This window comes from Euprymna scolopes, chromosome 32 (assembly GCF_053919585.1).
Source record: "Euprymna scolopes isolate OS-2025 chromosome 32, ASM5391958v1, whole genome shotgun sequence".
In the NCBI taxonomy this organism is placed as follows: domain Eukaryota; kingdom Metazoa; phylum Mollusca; class Cephalopoda; order Sepiida; family Sepiolidae; genus Euprymna; species Euprymna scolopes.
Window position 1 is genome coordinate 38,740,951 of NC_136513.1, and position 24,283 is coordinate 38,765,233.

The 24,283-nt window shown below is 25.6% G+C and overlaps 1 protein-coding gene across 2 annotated transcripts in view; it reads left to right on the plus strand.

Moving 5' to 3' along the window:
- Nucleotides 1-24,283, plus strand: part of LOC145256275 (uncharacterized) — a 59,541-nt gene that overhangs the window by 18,740 nt on the left and 16,518 nt on the right. For both annotated transcript variants that reach the window (XM_080114959.1, XM_080114958.1), the window contains exons 2-3: nt 14,688-14,892; nt 21,646-21,717. In XM_080114959.1, the coding sequence (XP_079971085.1) occupies nt 14,740-14,892; nt 21,646-21,717 (225 nt within the window). In that variant the 5' untranslated portion in view covers nt 14,688-14,739. The remainder of the gene's footprint in view (nt 1-14,687; nt 14,893-21,645; nt 21,718-24,283) is intronic.

Consider the following 24,283-nt stretch of genomic DNA (forward strand, 5'->3'; position numbering starts at 1 on the left):
CTATCCTTGTTTTATCGTTATTTTCATGGCAGGTGCTCGTCTGAACTCCAATCCCTGGTCCCCCCCTCGCAAATCTTTCACGAAAAACACCCGTCTAGCTGAATCCACTGTGAAAAATTTTCCCCACTCAATATCTGTGCCTAAATCAAAACGCGGATTTCATGAGCAAAGCTTCTTTCTTAGAACTCCACGCCTGTGGAACTCTGTTCCGTCTGCCTGCTTCCCTCCGGACTACAACTTGGATGTCTTCAAGTCTAATGTTCACAAATTCCTAATGAACCGCCCCCCTAATTAAACACTTCATAAAATCTCCTCACTAACGTGATGTACTTACAATAACCCTTATCCCTGAGTGGCTTCCGGGCCTTGATAAGTGGTGATCACTGTGTAAAAAAAAAAAATAAATAAAAAAAATAACATACAATATTTATATCTTCATTATTTATTAAATAACATAAAATATTTATATCTTCATTGTTTATTAAATGACATAAAATATTTATATCTTCATAGTTTATTACATGACATAAAATATTTATATCTTCATAATTTATTACATGACATAAAATATTTATATCTTCATTGTTTATTAAATAACATACAATATTTATATCTTCATTATTTATTAAATAACATAAAATATTTATATCTTCATTGTTTATTACATGACATAAAATATTTATATCTTCATTGTTTATTAAATAACATAAAATATTTATATCTTCATTATTTATTAAATAACATAAAATATTTATATCTTCATTGTTTATTACATGACATAAAATATTTATATCTTCATTGTTTATTACATGACATAAAATATTTATATCTTCATGGTTTATTACATGACATAAAATATTTATATCTTCATTATTTTTTAAATAACATACAATATTTATATCTTCATTATTTATTAAATAACATACAATATTTATATCTTCATGGTTTATTACATGACATAAAATATTTATATCTTCATTGTTTATTAAATAACATACAATATTTATATCTTCATTATTTATTAAATAACATAAAATATTTATATCTTCATTGTTTATTACATGACATAAAATATTTATATCTTCATTGTTTATTAAATAACATACAATATTTATATCATCATTATTTATTAAAAAACATAAAATATTTATATCTTCATAGTTTATTACATGAAATAAAATATGTATATCTTCATTATTTATTACATGACATAAAATATTTATATCTTCATTGTTTATTAAATAACATAAAATATTTATATTTTCATTGTTTATTAAATAACATAAAATATTTATATTTTCATTGTTTATTAAATAACATAAAATATTTATATCTTCATAGTTTATTACATGACATAAAATATTTATATCTTCATTGTTTATTACATGACATAAAATATTTATATTTTCATTGTTTATTAAATAACATAAAATATTTATGTCTTCATTGTTTATTAAATAACATAAACTACTTATATCTTTATTGGTTATTAAATAACATAAAATATTTATATCTTCATCGTTTATTACATGACATAAAATATTTATATTTTCATTGTTTATTAAATAACATAAAATATTTATGTCTTCATTGTTTATTAAATAACATAAACTACTTATATCTTTATTGGTTATTAAATAACATAAAATATTTATATCTTCATTGTGTATTAAATAACATACAATATTTATATCTTCATTATTTATTAAATAACATAAAATGTTTATATCTTCATTGTTTATTACATGACATAAAATATTTATATCTTCATTGTTTATAAAATAACATAAAATATTTATATCTTCATTGTTTATTAAATAACATAAAATATTTATATCTTCATTGTTTATAAAATAACATAAAATATTTATATCTTCATTGTTTATAAAATAACATAAAATATTTATATCTTCATTGTTTATTAAATAACATAAAATATTTATATCTTCATTGTTTATTACATGACAAAAAATATTTATATCTTCATTGTTTATAAAATAACATAAAATATTTATATCTTCATTGTTTATAAAATAACATAAAATATTTATATCTTCATTGTTTATTACATGACATAAAATATTTATATCTTCATTGTTTATAAAATAACATAAAATATTTATATCTTCATTGTTTATAAAATAACATAAAATATTTATATCTTCATTGTTTATTAAATAACATAAAATATTTATATCTTCATTGTTTATTAAATAACATAAAATATTTATATCTTCATTGTTTATAAAATAACATAAAATATTTATATCTTCATTGTTTATTAAATAACATAAAATATTTATATCTTCATTGTTTATTACATGACATAAAATATTTATATTTTCATTGTTTATTAAATAACATAAAATATTTATGTCTTCATTGTTTATTAAATAACATAAACTACTTATATCTTTATTGGTTATTAAATAACATAAAATATTTATATCTTCATTGTGTATTAAATAACATACAATATTTATATCTTCATTATTTATTAAATAACATAAAATATTTATATCTTCATTGTTTATTACATGACATAAAATATTTATATCTTCATTGTTTATTAAATAACATAAAATATTTATATCTTCATAGTTTGTTAAATAACATAAAATATTTATGTCTTCATTGTTTATTAAATAACATACAATATTTATATCTTTATTATTTTTTACATGACATTAAATATTTATATCTTCATTGTTTATTAAATAACATAAAATATTTATATCTTCATTGTTTATTAAATAACATAAAATATTTATATCTTCATTGTTTATTAAATAACATAAAATATTTATATCTTCATTGTTTATTAAATAACATAAAATATTTATATCTTCATTGTTTATTAAATAACATACAATATTTATATCTTCATTATATATTAAATAACATAAAATATTTATATCTTCATTGTTTATTACATGACATAAAATATTTATATCTTTATAGTTTATTAAATAACATAAAATATTTATATCTTCATTATTGATTACATGACATAAAATATTTATATCTTCATTGTTTATTAAATAACATAAAATATTAATATTTTCATTGTTTATAAAATAACATAAAATATTTATATCTGCATTGGTTATTAAATAACATAAAATATTTATATCTTCATTGTTTATTACATGACATAAAATATTTATATCTTCATTGTTTATTAAATAACATAAAATATTTATATTTTCATTGTTTATTAAATAACATAAAATATTTATATCTGCCTTTTTTATTAAATAACATAAAATATTTATATCTTTATAGTTTATTAAATAACATAAAATATTTATATCTTCATTATTTATTACATGACATTAAATATTTATATCTTCATTGTTTATTAAATAACATAAAATATTTATATAATCGTTGTTTATTAAATAACATAAACTACTTATATCTTAATTGGTTATTAAATAACATAAAATATTTATATCTTCATTGTTTATTAAATAACATACAATATTTATATCTTCATTATTTATTAAATAACATAAAATATTTATATCTTAATTGTTTATTACATGACATAAAATATTTATATCTTCATTGTTTATTAAATAACATAAAATATTTATGTATTCATAGTTTGTTAAATAACATAAAATATTTATATCTTCATAGTTTATTAAATAACATACAATATTTATATCTTCATTATTTTTTACATGACATTAAATATTTATATGTTCATTGTTTATTAAATAACATAAAATATTTATATCTTCATTGTTTATTACATGACATAAAATATTTATATCTTCTTGGCTATTACATGACATAAAACATGTATATCTTCATTGTTTATTAAATAACATACAATATTTATATCTTCATTATTTATTAAATAACATAAAATATTTATATCTTCATTGTTTATTACATGACATAAAATATTTATATCTTCATTGTGTATTAAATAACATACAATATTTATATCATCATTATTTATTAAATAACATAAAATATTTATATCTTCATAGTTTATTACATGATATAAAATATTTATATCTTCATTGTTTATTAAATAACATAAAATATTTATATTTTCATTGTTTATTAAATAACATAAAATATTTATATTTTCATTGTTTATTAAATACCATAAAATATTTATATCTGCCTTGTTATTAAATTACATAAAATATTTATATTTTCATTGTTTATTACATAACATAAAATATTTATATCTGCATTGGTTATTAAATAACATAAAATATTTATATCTTCATTATTTATTACATGACATAAAATATTTATATTTTCATTGTTTATTAAAAAACCTAAACTACTTATATCTTCATTTGTTATTAAATAACATAAAATATTTATATCTTCATTGTTTATTACATGACATAAAATATTTATATCTTCATTATTTATTAAATAACATAAAATATTTATATCTTCATTGTTTATTACATGACATAAAATATTTATATCTTCATTGTTTATTAAATAACATAAAATATTTATATCTTCATTGTTTATTAAATAACATAAAATATTTATATCTTCATAGTTTATTAAATAACATAAAATATTTATATCTTCATTGTTTATTAAATAACATAAAATATTTATATCTTCATTGTTTATTAAATAACATAACATATGTATATCTCTATTATTTATTAAATAACATAAAATATTTATATCTTCATTGTTTATTACATGACATAAAATATTTATATCTTTATAGTTTATTAAATAACATAAAATATTTATATATTCATTATTTATTACATGACATAAAATATTTATATCTTCATTGTTTATTAAATAACATAAAATATTAATATTTTCATTGTTTATAAAATAACATAAAATATTTATATCTGCATTGGTTATTAAATAACATAAAATATTTATATCTTCATTGTTTATTAAATAACATAAAATATTTATATTTTCATTGTTTATTGAATAACATAAAATATTTATATCTGCATTGTTTATTAAATAACATAACATATTTATATCTTTATAGTTTATTAAATAACATAAAATATTTATATCTTCATTATTTATTACATGACATAAAATATTTATATCTTCATTGTTTATTTTATAACATAAAATATTTATATCTTCATTGTTTATTAAATAACATAAACTACTTATTTCTTCATTGGTTATTAAATAACATAAAATATTTATATATTCATTATTTATTAAATAACATACAATATTTATATCTTCATTATTTATTAAATAACATAAAATATTTATATCTTCATTGTTTATTACATAACATAAAATATTTATATCTTCATTGTTTATTAAATAACATAAAATATTTATATCTTCATAGTTTGTTAAATAACATAAAATATTTATATTTTCATAGTTTATTACATAACATACAATATTTATATCTTCATTATTTATTACATGACATTAAATATTTATATGTTCATGGTTTATTAAATAACATAAAATATTTATATCTTCATTGTTTATTAAATGACATAAAATATTTATATCTTCATTGTTTATTACATGACATAAAATATTTATATCTTTATGGTTTATTACATGACATAAAATATTTATATCTTCATTGTTTATTAAATAACATACAATATTTATATCTTCATTATTTATTAAATAACATAAAATATTTATATCTTCATTGTTTATTACATGACATAAAATATTTATAACTTCATTGTTTATTAAATAACATACAATATTTATATCATCATTATTTATTAAATAACATAAAATATTTATATCTTCATAGTTTATTGCATGACATAAAATATTTATATCTTCATTGTTTAGTAAATAACATAAAATATTTATATTTTCATTGTTTATTACATAACATAAAATATTGATATCTTCATTGTTTATTAAATAACATAAAATATTTATATTTTCATTGTTTATTAAATTACATGAAATATTTATATCTGCATTGGTTATTAAATAACATAAAATATTTATATCGTCATTGTTTATTACATGACATAAAATATTTATATTTTCATTGTTTATTAAATAACATAAAATATTTATGTCTTCATTGTTTATTAAATAACATAAACTACTTATATCTTCATTGGTTATTTAATAACATTAAATATTTATATCTTCATTATTTATTACATGACATAAAATATTTATATTTTCATTGTTTATTAAATAACATAAAATATTTATGTCTTCATTGTTTATTAAATAACATAAACTACTTATATCTTCATTTTTATTAAATAACATAAAATATGTATATCTTCATTATTTATTACATGACATAAAATATTTATATCTTCATTGTTTATTAAATAACATAAAATATTTATATCTTCATTGTTTATTAAATAACATACAATATTTTTATCTTCATTATTTATTAAATAACATAAAATATTTATATCTTCATTGGTTATTAAATAACATAAAATATTTATATCTTCATTGTTTATTAAATAACATACAAAATTTATATCTTCATTATTTATTAAATTACATAAAATATTTATATCTTCATTGTTTATTACATGACATAAAATATTTATATCTTCATTGTTTATTAAATAACATAAAATATTTATATCTTCATAGTTTGTTAAATAACATTAAATATTTATATCTTCATAGTTTATTAAATAACATACAATATTTATATCTTTATATTTATTACATGACATTAAATATTTATATGTTCATTGTTTATTAAATAACATAAAATCTTTATATCTTCATTGTTTATTAAATAACATAAAATATTTATATGTTCATTGTTTATTAAATAACATAAAATATTTTTATCTTCATTGTTTATTAAATAACATAAAATATTTATATCTTCATTGTTTATTAAATAACATAAAATATTTATATCTTCATTGTTTATTAAATAACATAAAATATTTATACCTTCATTGTTTATTAAATAACATAAAATATTTATATCTTCATTGTTTATTAAATAACATACAATATTGATATCTTCATTATTTATTAAATAACATAAAATATTTATATCTTCATTGTTTATTACATGACATAAAATATTTATATCTTTATAGTTTATTAAATAACATAAAATATTTATATCTTCATTATTTATTAAATAACATAAAATATTTATATCTTCATTGTTTATTAAATAACATAAAATATTTATATCTTCATTGTTTATTAAATAACATAAAATATTTATATCTGCATTGGTTATTAAATAACATAAAATATTTATATCTTCATTGTTTATTACATGACATAAAATATTTATATTTTCATTGTTTATTAAATAACATGAAATATTTATATTTTCATTGTTTATTAAATAACATGAAATATTTATATCTGCATTGTTTATTAAATAACATAAAATATTTATATCTTCATTGTATATTAAATAACATAAAATATTTATATTTTCATTGTTTATTAAATAACATGAAATATTTATATCTGCATTGTTTATTAAATAACATAAAATATTTATATCTTTATAGCTTATTAAATAACATAAAATATTTATATCTTCATTAGTTATTACATGACATAAAATATTTATATTTTCATTGTTTATTAAATAACATAAAATATTTATATCTTCATTGTTTATTAAATAACATAAACTACTTATATCTTCATTGGTTATTAAATACCATAAAATATTTATATCTTCATTGTTTATTAAATAACATACAATATTTATATCTTCATTATTTATTAAATAACATAAAATATTTATATCTTCATTGTTTATTACATGACATAAAATATTTATATCTTCATTGTTTATTAAATAACATAAAATATTTATATCTTCATAGTTTGTTAAATAACATTAAATATTTATATCTTCATAGTTTATTAAATAACATACAATATTTATATCTTCATTATTTATTACATAACATTAAATATTTATATCTTCATTGTTTATTAAATAACATAAAATATTTATATCTTCATTATTTATTACATGACATTAAATATTTATATCTTCATTGTTTATTAAATAACATAAAATATTTATATCTTCATTGTTTATTAAATAACATAAAATATTTATATCTTCATTGTTTGTTAAATAACATAAAATATTTATATCTTCATTGTTTATTAAATAACATACAATATTTATATCTTCATTATGTATTACATGACATAAAATATTTATATCTTCATTGTGTATTAAATAACATACAATATGTATATCTTCATTATTTATTAAATAACATAAAATATTTATATCTTCATTGTTTATTACATGACATAAAATATGTATATCTTCATTGTTTATTAAATAACATACAATATTTATATCTTCATTGTTTATTAAATAACATACAATATTTATATCTTCAATGTTTATTAAATAACATAAAATATTTATATCTTCATTGCTTATTACATGACATAAAATATTTATATTTTCATTGTTTATTAAATAACATAAAATATTTATACCTTTATAGTTTATTGAATAAAATAAAATATTTATATCTTCATAGTTTATTAAATAACATAAAATATTTATATCTTCATAGTTTATTAAATAACATAAAATATTTATATCTTCATGGTTTATTAAATAACATAAAATATTTATATTTTCATGGTTTATTAAATGACATAAAATATTTATATCTTCATTATTTATTAAATGACACAAAATATTTATATCTTCGTTGTTTATTAAAAATAACATAATATATTCATATTTTCATTACTTATTCTATAATATAATCTCTTAAAAGATGAAGTGTTTATTCTATGACATAAAATAAAGAAATCCACAATGTTTGTTCCATGTCAAGAAAATTGGAAAAAAGAAACAGACGTTTATATTAATTAAGTAACTTTCTGAAAGTATAAACCATATCAGAAACCCTATACAATCTCTATTGTTTCCCTTACGTTTTGGTAATAACTAAAAGTCACAGATAATAAGGTCTGGACAAGAGGGAGAGTGAAGACCTGTCTTAATGTCCATCATGGTAAAAAAGTCTGTGATAAAGATTTGTAGACTGGAGGAATTGCCCTGTAGAAAATACCACTGGCTCGATTTGAAGAGCCTTTAACGACAGAATAACTTCCTGAACTCCCATAACACCTACACCTTAATATCGTTAACAGTAAGTTTAACATGTAAATGCTATAAAAATAGCGCAGTAACATAGATATTATAATATTATATAATCCGGAAAAAATAAACACGTCACGAGGAAAAGTATTGATGCGTTTATGCTGCCATTTTAATATATCCTGCAAGGTTACGTATTTTATTTTGAAAGAAAGAGGCAATATTTCAGTCAATCAAACAGGGGTTGTTTTATTTTGAAAACATTGATGATAAAAAAAATTTAGTTTAACCATATTAGATTTCGTATATCAAAATTAAAGAGGGTGATACGAAACTAAATAAGCCAGCAAAAATTACCATTATCATCGTGAAAATTATCCCAAAATAACAAAATACCAATTCTTTTTATAATGAAAACAGATACTCCGAGAAATATTAATCGAATATTCTATTATTTAATTGACTATTACTAAAATAGTATAAAGGCATGTTTCTTTAACGCTTGCTGTGAGCGTTATAATTTTAATAATTTCTTTTTAAATCTTGATTCGACAAGCAAGAGAAATTCAAGCGACTTAATTTTTCCGTGTTATCCCACTTAGACCAACAATTATTTTCTTTTTAGTTTTGCACTAATAAAATATAAAAAAATATTCTGTTATTTTTTACCCAACCATTTTTAATTTCTTAGCTAAAATTTCGGACACAAATTATATGAAAACATTTTTACAAATGTCAAGGGATAAGAAATCATATCATGGCATAACATCACTGAATCTTCAGTGTTTATATAAATAACATAAAATATTTATATCTTCATTGTACATTCTATAGAATAAACTATTAAACTATTAAGTGTTTATTTTATGACATAAAATAAAATCTCCGTTTATTCCATGTCAAGAAAATTGGAAAAACGAACGGAAGTTCATATAAAGTAATTTATTGAATTTATAAACTAAAATTCCTATCAGAAACCCTATACAATCTCTATGGTTTTCTTTAAGCTTTGGTGATAACTAAAAGTCATGGGAAGTAAGGTCTGGACTACAGAGAGAGGAAGGAACTCTCTTAATGCCAATCTTGGTCAAATAGTCTGTGACAAAGACAGAGTTGTGGGCTGGAAGAATTGTCCAGTAGAAAATGACATTAATTCAATTTGAAGAGTGCTGTCCTTTTCCGACGAAATCACTTCCTGAACTCCCATAAGACATCAACATAGTATTATTTTAAGGTAAAATTAAAAGCCAAGAACAATGCGAGATTTTTTTTTATATAGAGTAAAATTAAATGAAAACAAAAGAAATAAATTTCTTTTTTTTGTTGTTTGTTTTTTCTTTTTCACACAAATTTTAACTCTAAACAACAGTCATTTTTTTTTCTGTTGTATTCAATGGTGTTATAAATCTCAATATATTTCAGACCTATTAGTCCTTTTTCAAGAGAAGACAGCGGAAGAGTGTTCAAAATTGGAAAAGCAGCCGCAGAGTTTGCCACGTGATACCGCGAAATATAGAAAAAAAAATGACGTTAGGAGAACGTTAAAATAAATCAGTTGGTGTTTGAAATACTTGTTGCGTTTGTGAATCAAGGGAGATGACTATTCAAGCAAGGGTTTTTTTTTGTTTTTTTATTATTATTTTAATTATTGTTTTTCTTATGTTTTAAACTTATATTATTATTATTATTATTATTATTATTATTATTATTATTATTATTATTATTATGATAATAAAAGCGGAGCTCAATTCCAGTCTATTGTTTAGTGTGGGAGTATTTTTTGAAATAATTAAAGATTCGAGGATACGAAGTTGACCTACGTTTCTTGAAGATAGTATTATTTGTTGACTATATGTCCCGCGGAGACCCAGTGCATGTGAATCGTACCCGTGCTATAAAAAAAGGGATTGTTTTACGTTTCAAGGTGGATTTCCTCTGGCATTCTTGAGTCTAAGAGAGCCAGTGAGCTCCTATTAGGAACTCTGTCTCTTGGTCTTTCGATCATTGCAGTAGATCTAGCATTATTCGCAGATCATCAAAACGTCAGGAACTGCGAAATCTGAAATGATCAACTTGACAATTTCCCTGCTTTCATATAATAACGTCTTTCTGATTTTCTCTGAGCATCCATGCGACAAACTTTGCACAAATCTTTCTCATCTTCAGTTCCTCGCGAATAATTGTGTGTACAGTTCCCACACTGACATCAAACTGTGCACTTATTGTCTCTATGGACACACGATGGTCCTTATCCATGAAATTCTTTATTTGGCCAATCAACTCCTCTGTTCTGACTCTCACCTCCCATTATCCTTCACAGACTCCTTGCCTTCCTTGAATCTCTTATACTACTCGGAAACCGATGCTTGATTCATGCAAGATGAACCAAAAGCAGTTTGAAGCATTTCATAAGTTTATGTCGCATTTTCCCCAAGTTTAAAGCGACATTTTATTGCATATCCTCCTTTCTAAATTGTCCTCACGCCCATATTGCACTTTTGAAAGTCACCAGCTGTGACAAGCTTTATCAGGGAGTATTCCAATTCCTCCTGAAGCTGTTCATTTGAACTTGAAATCATAAAAATTGGTCAGTCCTCCTATATGTATAGCGATAACATACTGAATGTTCAAGAGTGAACGACAATTCTAGATGCCTGTACAAAAATGTCTGGAACCTTATTGAGGGCAGCTCATATATTCGAAAATTCTGATGGTGATTTTATTTTATAAATTCCAAAAGTTACTTAATTCAGAACTGAGCTGAATAAACACAGAATAGTTTTACATATAAAAAGCTAAATATATTTTTAAGCAGAGCTTATAGCAATGGTAAATAATAACAATGATAAATAATAATAACAGTGATAAATAATAATAATAATAATAATAATAATAATAATAATAATAATAATACTGATGATGATGATGTAGATTTTGCCGTTCCAGCAGACACAGAGTCAAGATCAAGAAAACTCAGAAGCGAAGCAAATACACGGAACTGGGTAGAGAGCTGAAACTCTAATCCGAAAATGAAGAAAGTAAAGATAACACCACTAATAGTAGGAGTGCCAGGAACGATACCGAAAAACTTTGAAAAAAGAATGAGAGAGATTGGAATAAGAGGGATAGCAGAGAAGATAAAATGATTTCCATTAAGGAAAACTACAGAAATATTAAGGAAAACCCTTGAATGTGGAGACCAACATCATGCATAAACTACAGACAAACTGGACGTAGAAACGGCTACAGATGCAAAACACAAAGAAACATCACATGCAATCATAAAAACTGAAACTGTATAATTGTAAGATACCGCCCTTTTTGTGTCACCATAAACGCGCACCACACCAAATAATGAGAGTCAAGCACTATGAAAAGACTAAGAAATGAAAGCACTAGCCAGACCTCCGCTTGATGAGTGCAAATCAGACTGGGACCTTGAGAGGCTTATTGCCACCCAAATTCCAGTGAAGGTCAATTGGTCCCCGCCAACGAGAAATCAATTGTAAGCGGATGTTGCGATAACGCATTTTTTAAGCAAATGTTATCTAATGATGGGGAGAGTACTCCAGGATATACCACAATTTGTTCTCAAAGAGCAATCTTTGATGATGTCTTGCGTAAGTACTCATAGTGAGTAAATAATAATAATAATAATAATAATAATAATAATAATAATAATAATAATAACGAAACCACTTGGACATGGATGAGAAAAGGACACGTAAACAGCGAAACTGAATCCCTAATGACTGCAGCGCAAGATAACTCGATAAGAACCAACGACATCAAAGCAAAGATCGACAAAATACATATTAAACCAATGCAGTGATATAGCATATGTACATTTCTTTCTGATTCGACCACAGGCTGTCTGAAGATGTTGCCTTCCTTGTTAAACATTAAAATTAGTCCTCTTTCCCTTTACATTTGCAAAACTCAGTTGTGTTCTGCAAAGACAAAACAGAAGCAACAATTTTGCTCTACAAAAGACCCAATCCAAATCAAACCAAACAATATGATTAAATATTTAAAAATGTAAAGAACTGAAGTCTAAAATATTTTACAAAAATAACACAATTTGACCCGAACGTAGTTGATAAGCCGTAAAACAAAACAATCCACCCAAACACCACGGAATAAATATTTGAAGATAGGAATTAATATTTGGAGTATATCTGGCATCAATTGAAATGAATGGTTCTCATCTTGGGTAGGCCTCATGTTTTGACAAGATTCTGGGTTTGACCTTTACTTCCGATCTGAAATGGAACACGCATATCAAATCTGTTGCCAAGGCCGCTGGAAAAAATGGTGGGATCCTTCCATCGATGCAGTAGATATCTCACTGCTGATGCAACTCTCTCTATATATAAGAGCCAGTTACGGCCAAGGATGGAGTACTGTTGCCACATCTGGGCAGGAACTGCTATAAAGGACTTGTCCTGTCTTGATAAAGTTCAAAATAGATTTCGTAGCCTCGTAGATGCCTTTTTCTCTTCCCCGCAACCTCTATCTCACAGAAGAGATGTTGCGAGTTTGTCTCTGCTTTATCGTTATTTTCATGGCAAGTGGTCGACCGAGCTTCAATCTATGGTCTCCTCTCGCCAAACTTTCACAAGAAACACTCATCTAGCTGAACACACTATCAATAATCCCCCCACTCTTTATCAGTGCCTAAGCCTAAACGTAGATTCCATGAATGGAGCTTCTTTCTTAGAAGTGCACGCCTGTGGAAATGTCTTCCGTTTTCCTGCTTTCCAGCTGACTACAATCTGATTGTCTTCAAGTCCAACGTAAACAAGTTTTTGATTAGCCGTTCCACTTAACAAATTTACCGAATTTCCATTACTAACGATTACTATATTGTCAAATTGACTACTCTATACTCTTAACCCTTATCCTCGAGTGGTCTCTGAGCATTGATAAGTGGTGATGCCTATGTAAAAAAAGAAGCATAAAAGTTTTTCCTTCCTAATGACTGGAATTTGCATTAAGAAACCCCAAAAGAGTCCATATGATGTATAACAAAACAGCTAATCTAAATATTATGATAAAACTAGTGGGACCTGTGGAAATTCCACAGAGGACTTATTCATTGTGACAATCAGGCTTTAGTAGGGTGTATTTTAATTCCTATTGTAGCTATCCATTTGAACCTGAAATCATAAACATTGGTCAGTTATCTCATAATATATATCGCAATATTATACTGGATTTTCAAGTATCTACGATAATTTTAAATACTTGTACAAAAAAACGCCTGGAAACTTATAAAAGGCACCTTATGATTGAGCAAACAAAAAATTAAATAAACAACGGAGAAACGGAAAAATATAAAAATGTAAATCAAAATGAAACTAAGTTAATTTTTGAATGGAAATAATCGAACTAAAGCGTTCGAGTAGATACATGTTCCTTATCTTTATAGAGATATACGGACGGTCAAGCAAATTGGAACAAATCCCATTCAACTATTCATAAAATACATGCTGACATTGACATAAACTTTTCGAACTTGAAACAAGACACAATACACGTTTAAATCGAACTGACAGCAATAAATAATAATAAATGTTGATTAACTTAAACCCGTTTTGCTCTTTGTTTGCAGCTTTCTTTTTCATTTCACACACGAGCAAGGAAAGGAATACTAACCAGGCACAATGATCCCTGGTTACGCGTACGTTGGCATGTTGGTGACAGGAGGTTTGCATTGTTTTATTGGTGTGGCCGCTACTATTACCGCCATTGTTGGCTTAGCGATAGGACCTTACATCCGAAACTATTTCATGGGGGCACTTTTTGCAGGCTTTTGGGTAAGTAAACAATATCTGCAGTATCTTCATCTCATACTAATCGAATTGTTTTATCTCCAATACTATTTAAAAAAAATTTCAGCAACAAATTCTCCCACTTCGTAGATGCATAGATTTCCTTTGTAACTAAGGGATAAGGATTATACTCGAGGTACCTTTCGTCCGACACTTGTCAAGAGATTACGTCGGCAGCGACTAAAATGAAACAATTTAGACATAATTGACAATGAAGGCGAAGGAAGGGGTGAAACAAAAAAATATTATAAAACTACACGAGGTGAATTAAATGAATGAATAACCCGTGATATACTGTCCATATTTCAGAACTTAGGGCGAAATAATAAAAAAAGAAATAAAAAGTAAACTAGCCTGCAAATAAATGCAGAAACAAGAAATAATGACGCATGTAGGCATTTTTTGTCGTTTTTTGTTTAGTAAATCAAAGCTCTTAAAACAGGTCTAATTTATGCGACGGCTCCTTTTGCCTACAGAGCGATTGTTTGCGCATTATTACAGTTACAGCCTCCAAAATATTGATGTTGTTTGGACCGGGTACAATGATAAAAAATGCTGTATTGTCACACAAGTGCGCACTAATTGATGACTCATGAATATAAACCGTGCCCTCATGATTTGCTCTACTAGCAAACTTGATAAAGAATTGAAGATGATAACTGATATCCTTGCGAAAAATGGTTTCCCTGGTGGTATAATCTCTAAGCATGTTTGCCAAGCTTTGTCAAAATTTAATACCAACTTTGTTTGGTCCGGCTAAGTGTTCAGTTTATCTTAAACTCCCTTATATTGATCCTATGAGTATAAGGTTGTTCGATAAAATTACTTCGGTTGTATCTCACTGTTTCTATGCGGTGCAGCCTCGTGTGATGTTCGGCACTAAAACTGCCTTCCCAGCTTTTAAGAAAGATACACTTCCCGCACTACTAAAAGTTTAGTTGTATATCAATTTAAATGTCAGAGTGATCGTGACTATGTGGGTCGTATGTTTCAACGTCTGGGGGTCAGATTGGCACAGCATATCCCTGCATGTTTTCGAAAGTCTTGGGGGTCTGGAATAAATACAGTGTTGAACAAATCCGGGCATTTTCGGAGCACATCCGGGCGCCCTCATATTAATGAGTCATCAATTAGTGCGCACTTCCATGACAATAAAGCATGTGGTGAAGCGTATTCGGGTGTCTGTTTCGAATTGTACACAAGGCCCTCCCAAACAGCATCTTAATATATTTGAGACCGTAATTTTACTAATGCGCAAAATATCGCTCTAAAGGCAAAAATCAAATCTGTTTAAACAAACAAAAAGTATGTCTACATTGCGTCATTATTTCTTGTTTCTGGAATTATTTGCAGGCAAGCTATTTTTTTAAAATTTCCTCCTAGGTTCTGAAATATGAACGATAAATCACGGGCTGTTTATTCCTTTAATTCACCCCGTGTAGTTTTATATATTTTATGTTTCATTCCTCCCTTCGCCTCCATTTTAAATTATGCGTAAATTCTTTTATTTTAATCGTTGACGACGTAATCTCTTGACAAGTGTCGGACTAAAGGTACTTCGAGTTTTTTTTTGTCGAATAGACTTTTGACTATTTTTCTTGTTTACTTTTTTCTCCCACAGCGATCTTTCTCCAAATTCTAATAATGACTCCACGTATACTTTTTAAAACTTATATATATATATATATATATATATATATATATATATATATATATATATATATATATATATATATATCATCAATATATACATATATCATCAATATATATATATATATATCGTCAATATATATATATACCCAATATATATATATATATATATATGATCAATATATATATATATATATATGATCAATATATATATATATATATATATATATATATATATATATATATATATGATCAATATATATATATATATATATCTCATCAATATATATATATCATCAATATATATATATATAATCAATATATACATATATATATCATCAATATATATATATATACACACATATATATATGCACATATAAATATTTATTATAAAGATTGATAATTGTAAATTATAAATCAGTTTCAATACGTAAAACAAACAAAATAAACTGCAGCGTACCATCGTTTCGAGAACGATATTCATTTTATTTATAATTGACAATAATGATTGACAATAATGATTGAGTTCGAATATGCATCTTCTCATCAACCAAAAAGTGGGTGGGCGAATTTAAGACACCAAAATAAAACAACATTTTGTAGTAAGTTAAGAGGATTGCCCTTATTCAGTTTCATTAGCAAATTTGTTGTAAGTTCTTCCGTAAATTTTGCGTGCTTCCGTGTTTTGGAAGGTAGTGTGGAATCCCAGGAATCAGCAACTCGCATTAGATCCACCAAACACTACATCGAAAATTACAAAATCATGGATGTGCAGATTGTGTAATGAAAGAGAAGACACCTTAGCATATATTATATCAGAAATACCCTATGCAGACAAGACAAAGTCGTTCTGTTCCTACACTAGAATATATGCAAACTTTATGAATTATAACACAATGAGAAGTGGTATAAGAATAAACCAGATTTGGTACAAGAAAACAACAATTTAAATTCTTTGGGACATTGACATACAAACTGATAAGTTTCTCGAACATTCTTAACCTGGTATAATTTCTTTACACAAACAAAGAGAACTTGCCCAATCATTGACATAGTCTGTCCTTTCGATACCAGAGTAAGAGAAAGAACATGAATAAAGAAATAAAAATAAAAATCTGAAATGAGAATAACTTCGTCTATGTAAATATTACGAAGTCAACATTATTCCAATTGTAATTGGAATGTTTAAGAAAAATGAACACCAGTATCAATTGCATAATTATATTGACAAGAGTTTCTTTTTAAATTTTGCGTAAGATTTGCATGTAAGGAACGACGGAATTATTAAGGTACAGCTTGAATATCTAAATAATAATAATAATAATAATAATAATAATAATAATAATAATAATAATGTTAATATTAATATTAATAATAATAATAATAATAATAATAATAATAATAATATTGTTAACTAGCAGGACACATGGAAATTTCACAGCGGGCTCTTTCATATGTAATATACTGATGTTGGCATTTTGTGGATGTTCAGCGTAAATAGAGATGTCCTGATTTATTGTAGCTCTTTTGTTAAAACTACCAAAATATTTATCTAAGCTAGGAAGGACGCCTAGCATAGCCCGGTCGTAAAATACGCTTAAATATGATATTTTAGTTCTTGCAGATTTCGTATGTATTATTTTAGAATCAATTTTCTATCAATTCTTATATATTTTAAAATTGTGATTTCAAAATTTTAAAAATATCTATGCATATGACTTGAGTGCGTCAGCTCGAATCAAAACCGAAACCAAAACTTAGGAAGAAAGAAATATTTAGATATATATATATATATTTCTGTAGAAATATATTTTCTTATTATATATATATATATATATATATATATATATATATATATATATTTCACTCCTCATATAAGAAGCTCAATGTAATTACAGAGCACTTTAGAGAATAAATGAGAAAAAAGTTATATTCCAAAAGTCATGGTGTTGACCATCTTATAATTTATTCCTTTAATTCAATTGACTTATACAATTCTTGACAGTATCTGTTTCGTAGCGCAAAATCAATCACTTAATTATTATATCAATCAGTGAATCTATTATGCCCTAAACTCATCAGAAATAATAGCAACAACCAATTCGTCAAAAGGAATTGAAATGTGATTTGACATGGTAAAAATCCGAAAATTGGAAGAGAACATGCAGTTACCTTTATATTTTTCCTTTACGCCATATTGAATTTTTATTAAACAAAGTCATTACACCCAATTATTGGTACTAACAATTTTAATTAATTTATGAATATTTTACCAAAATGTTCTATTTAATAATAAGTAAAGTTATTAATTATAATTCATGTATATCATAATAATTAGTAAATTTATTAATTCTAAGTTACGTATACATACTTATGAAAATATTATCAACAAATTATGAACTATTATACATGTGTGTATATACGAAACTAAACTAAGCTAAACAAAAACGATTGATCATTTCAGTCATTTATCATAACTAATCAATTGACCGGAATTGAAAACCATACATAATTCAAATCTATTAGCTATTAAAATCAAACTCCTTAATCCTTACAATTATAATTTTTAAACTCGTACAATTCAAAAACTATACTTACGTTTTGTTAAGTTTAAAAATGATCTGAAAGCTCCTTTATATCATAATTGTCAATAATTAAATTTACTTAATAAAGTGAAGCAGAGTTACCTCCCTTGGAACAAATCTAACGAAATTAACTCTACTTACATTTATTATTATTTTTTAATTTTTACAACGCATAGAGATCCATATTTAACTAATAAGTAGTTTTAATACAGTTTTAATGTCTTTCATTCAATATTATGGTTAAAAAGTTAAATCGATTTATATTATGAATTAATTCACTAATTTTTCCAATTCAAAATGCTAGTATTACAGATTATTTCAATCGATAATCATAAGTTATTACGTTATACTTCATATCTGCTAATGTTGAATTGTAAATTAATTAGTTTCTTACATTTATTTTAATTTTTATTTATTTATTTATATATTTATTCATATTGTTATCAATATCAGCACCATCATTAGTATTTATATTGAAAGTGATATTGTAATTTTATATTTAACAAACTTTACTCAATTCTACATACAACAATCTTGTTTTAATAAACATTTTACGAATTTGTTCCTTATTTAAGCATACTTTTTTATCATTGTATATATCCAAATTCTCTAGTAAGTATCCTTCAGGGTTTCTCCCTCTCATAAAATGTTATTTTAATTATGATTAAATAAATGTATATGGAAGTTAAAACTAATTCTAATTTTAATTCAAGTTAATAAGATTTATAAATATTGTTTAGTCCTACAAATTATAGACCACACACAATGCAGGTTTTCCTTATACTTTAAACCTCCTCTCCTATGTACTTTAATTACCTCCTATTTTTAAATTTTTTAAAATTTATTTTTTGTTAAATTATTTATTTTATTTTTATTTATTTATTTATTTTTTTATTAGATTTAACTGATAATTCCGAAATGAATTTATAGGCGTTAATTTAATGAGTATATATATTAAGAACATATACAGTTTATCTTAGTAGATTTACAATAGATTTATCTTATTATAACTATAACATTAATTTTTACATTCATTATAACAATTAAACCATTTTGCTCATACACACACACACAAACACATATATATATACATATGTGTGTATATATGTATATATATATATATATATGTAGGAGTGTGTGTGTGTGTGTGTATCATAAACTGGAACCACACTATTTAGTGAAGGTCAAGGAGGAAGGAAAAACGAGGAGAGAAAACACTAGTAAGACTTCCGCTATATTAGTCTAAAGAGGATTGGGACCTTGGGGAGGCTTATTGTCAATCAAATTCCAGTAAAAACCAATTGTCGCTGTCAATATAAAATCAATAGTAATCGGCTGTTGCGATAAAGCAAATTCATCTGGAAAGTCATCAAAAGTGGTGGAGAGTACTTGAAAATTTGGGATACTTGTTATCACTCAGACTCCAGAGATTACCACAAATTGTTTTCAAAGATAGTCTATATGATACTAGTAAGTAAATAAAAGTACGCGTGCTTTCTTTTGAATCCATATATTAAACGTACGTACGTATGTCACGATTTCTAGATTATAAATAATTTGATCGAGAGATTCTATTCATTAAAGAAAAAAGTATATAAGGACTCTCATTTAATGTTCGTAGTATGTTATCGCATTCTAGCCCTCAATTTTAATAAATAGGATTTCTCGGTCACCGAAAATTCAATGTAAAAGCAATTGATAAAAAAAAATGGTATTGCTTTTAGGTCGCACGTGAAACTAAACTAAAACTTTTTTTCCTCTGGTAAGGATCAAAGGTTAGTATCTGTCTAAAGATTATATAATCATATCGTGGAATTTCCATTCGTGTTGGACATCCATATAATGAAATGATTGGTCCTGCATATGAGCTTAAAATTTATCCGATGGTGAGGGCCTAGCTTGCGAGCTTTTGGGGAGTGTCGAGTCACCCTTTAATTGTCATTGCTCCCATATCCATTCTGACCCGGAGTAGTAGTACCTGTCAGGGTTCCAACTATGGGTTAAATAGAAACCGACTTGAAAAAAATATTTTATTAAAAATAGTTTATTCAATATAACTGGATTCGGCATTAAATAACCTGAAATGGATTGATATGCCGTAATACAAAACCAACCAACTAACCAACCAACCTATATGGATATTGGAGATAAACGATAATAACCAGATATATTCTGACACTACATTACTTAGATTACTTAGATAAATACTTTTACAGTTTTAATAAAAGGGGTACAATACTATCGCGGGGTCTTCATTCACGCTGAACGTCAACAGAATGCACAACAGCAATTTATTACATCTGGAATATGCCGTCGTGGAATTTTCACAGGTCCCGTAAGTCCTACATACATTTTCTTAAAGAGTATTTCATCGCTGTAGTATTACTAATATACATAGATTACAAAAGTAAATTATTTGCTGCCTAATTATTTAAGTATTTTTCCTGCTCCACAAGTTTTTGACAATAATTTTTGTGATATTCGATAATTACTATTTTTCAGATTTGTTTCGTTGGAATAATTGGTATCGCAGCTGGAATAAAAAAGTTTGCAGATGAGACAACCCGACAACTTGTGAGTTGTTATTTTTTTCTTTCAGAACTACGCGCATGCACGTATACAAACACGTAAACAAAAAATTTCCTTCTCCCTTCTCCCCTCCTCCTCCTCCTCCTCCCTCAACCGCAAAGCTTCACAATCTATCCTACTCTGAAATGACATAGGTGCCTTCAATAAGTTTCCAGACCTTTTTGTAAAAGGATTTACAATTGTCATAGACTCCTGCAAATTCGGTATGTTATGGTTATACATCCCATGAGATGACCGGCCAATTTTTATGATTTCAGGTTAAAATAAACAGATGCAGCAGCAAATGGAATACACCGTACTAAAGCCAGATTATCACAGCTGGTGAATTTCAAAAATGCTATCGAGACGTGAGAAGAATATATAAAGAAATAGAATGCCGTGGAAACCTTGGGAAATGTCGCAGAAAGGTATGGAATGCTTCAGACTGCTTTTGGGCCATCTTGCAAGAATCAAGCATCAGTTTTTGAGTAGCATACGAAGTTCAAGGAAAGCAAGCAGGCTGTGAGTAATGATGAAATTTGTGGGAGGAGTAAGGAAGTCAGAACACCAGAGTTTATTGGCAAAATAATGAATTTCATAGATAAAGCCCGCCGTGTGTCTACAAATATAAAGCATACAGTTTGATGTCAACGTGGGAACTGTACGCACAATTACTAATGAGGAACTGGAGATGCGGAAGATTTGCGCAAAGTTTGTCTCAAGAGTGCTTCATCCTTTTCACATATTATTAGACCAAAATTGGACTCAAGACAGTTCCCTACACTCTATATTGCCCAGTCCTTGCTTCCTGTAACTTTTGGTTATTCCCTAAGCTCAAGTAAAACATTAGAGGCTGTACTTATGAGACAATTGGAGAGAGGACAGAGGTTGTGACTAGGGTCATTGACACGCTCATACACGGAGGAGATCCCTTCGAAGGGCAATATAGTTTCATATGTGTACCATCAATAAAAGTGCCTGTACGAAAAGAACCGCTTATGACAGTAAATTCAAACTCCGTTCTCTCGAAATCCTAAATCGTTGACCTTAGTTATCTTGAATGCTTGCGATATTGCTGCCATTCTTTCTCACATCTTGCCCTTTAGAATTTGGTAAGCAATTTTCTTTAACAACGATATATATGAAAGAGGTTTGTGTTTAATACAACCTTTTTACGCAAATATTACGCAAGTATGAATCATAGATAATATCTGCATGAATATAATTACACGCAATAGTTAACAAAAAATGATCATCCCATTAGAAAACCGAAAAAACTAATAGGAATCTAATTACAATAAATGTTTAAAAATGTATGCAAATTAGATAGATCTTTTGCAGATGAATGGAATTGCATGACCCATGTATAACAAAATTGTATTTTCTTTTTAAGGGCTTTTTAATCTGAATATCAATACCCCCCACGCAATTATAGCAGTACGTATATATATATATATATATATATATATATATATATATATATATGTATGTATATATATGTGTGTGTGTGTGTCTACCTGCATATCTTCTAGTGAATTAAACGCGCTTTCAGACACCAACTTGGAAATTTCTACGTCGCGATACTTCTAGTCGTTCTAAATGGTCACCCTTCTGGTACTAGCCAGGCTCATAATTGCTTAACTTCGACAATCTGACGAGAACCGGGGTGTCAACGTGATTATACCGTATACAACTCATGCATCTAGGAGAAGGAAATGATGTAAAAACCTGATATTTATTGTTTGATCTGTCTTGTAGCAGTCATTGCACCGACAAAGATTAGCAGTTGTACCAAAAAGTGTGGTTGATTTTGTACAGGGTGTTCCAAAAGAAACAGTGCAGTAGGAATATGCTTTAAGTTGATGCACTGCTCGGTGAGTTGATGTTAGAGATATCCTAGTTTCTTGAGACAAACGCCTCAAAGACTTTCGTGGCTGAAGTTTGTTGGTAACATTCTGTAATAATGTATCTGTAACGACTTTTGGGCGGCCACTTTTGGGTTTGTCTTGAACACTTCCAGTTTCTTTGAACTTATGCAACGAAGCGGAAACACAATTTCGATGCGGCAAACGTTCTGCACCAAATTTTTCTTGAAATGACTCTTGCACTTGTTTTGTGAATTTGCCACCATCTCGGAAAACATTTACAATAATAAATATCCTTTCTTGTAAGGTAAGCACCATTTTCAAAGGGTCCCTGAAACAAAAGAATATTTAATATAAGCGGACTATATTTAAACATTTTATATATTTAAACACCATTTAAACATGATAATATATTTAAACATTTTCAACTACATTTAAACATTTTCAATGTATAAATATCCTTTGTTGTGTTCAGTGCACTGCTTCTTTTGGAACACCCTGTACAAAGCGTTCACAGCTCTAAACAAATCATGTGTGGATTTCCGAACAACTTAATTGTTGTGGAGGTGCTTATGCGTCTAAATCAATGGGAAGGTCTATCACATAAATCCGAGCATCGTACCAAAAGTAATGGCTCCTATTTTTTCACTTCGTTGTGTTTGCATAATTCGAATTAATATGAATAACATAATAATTTATATCTGGCT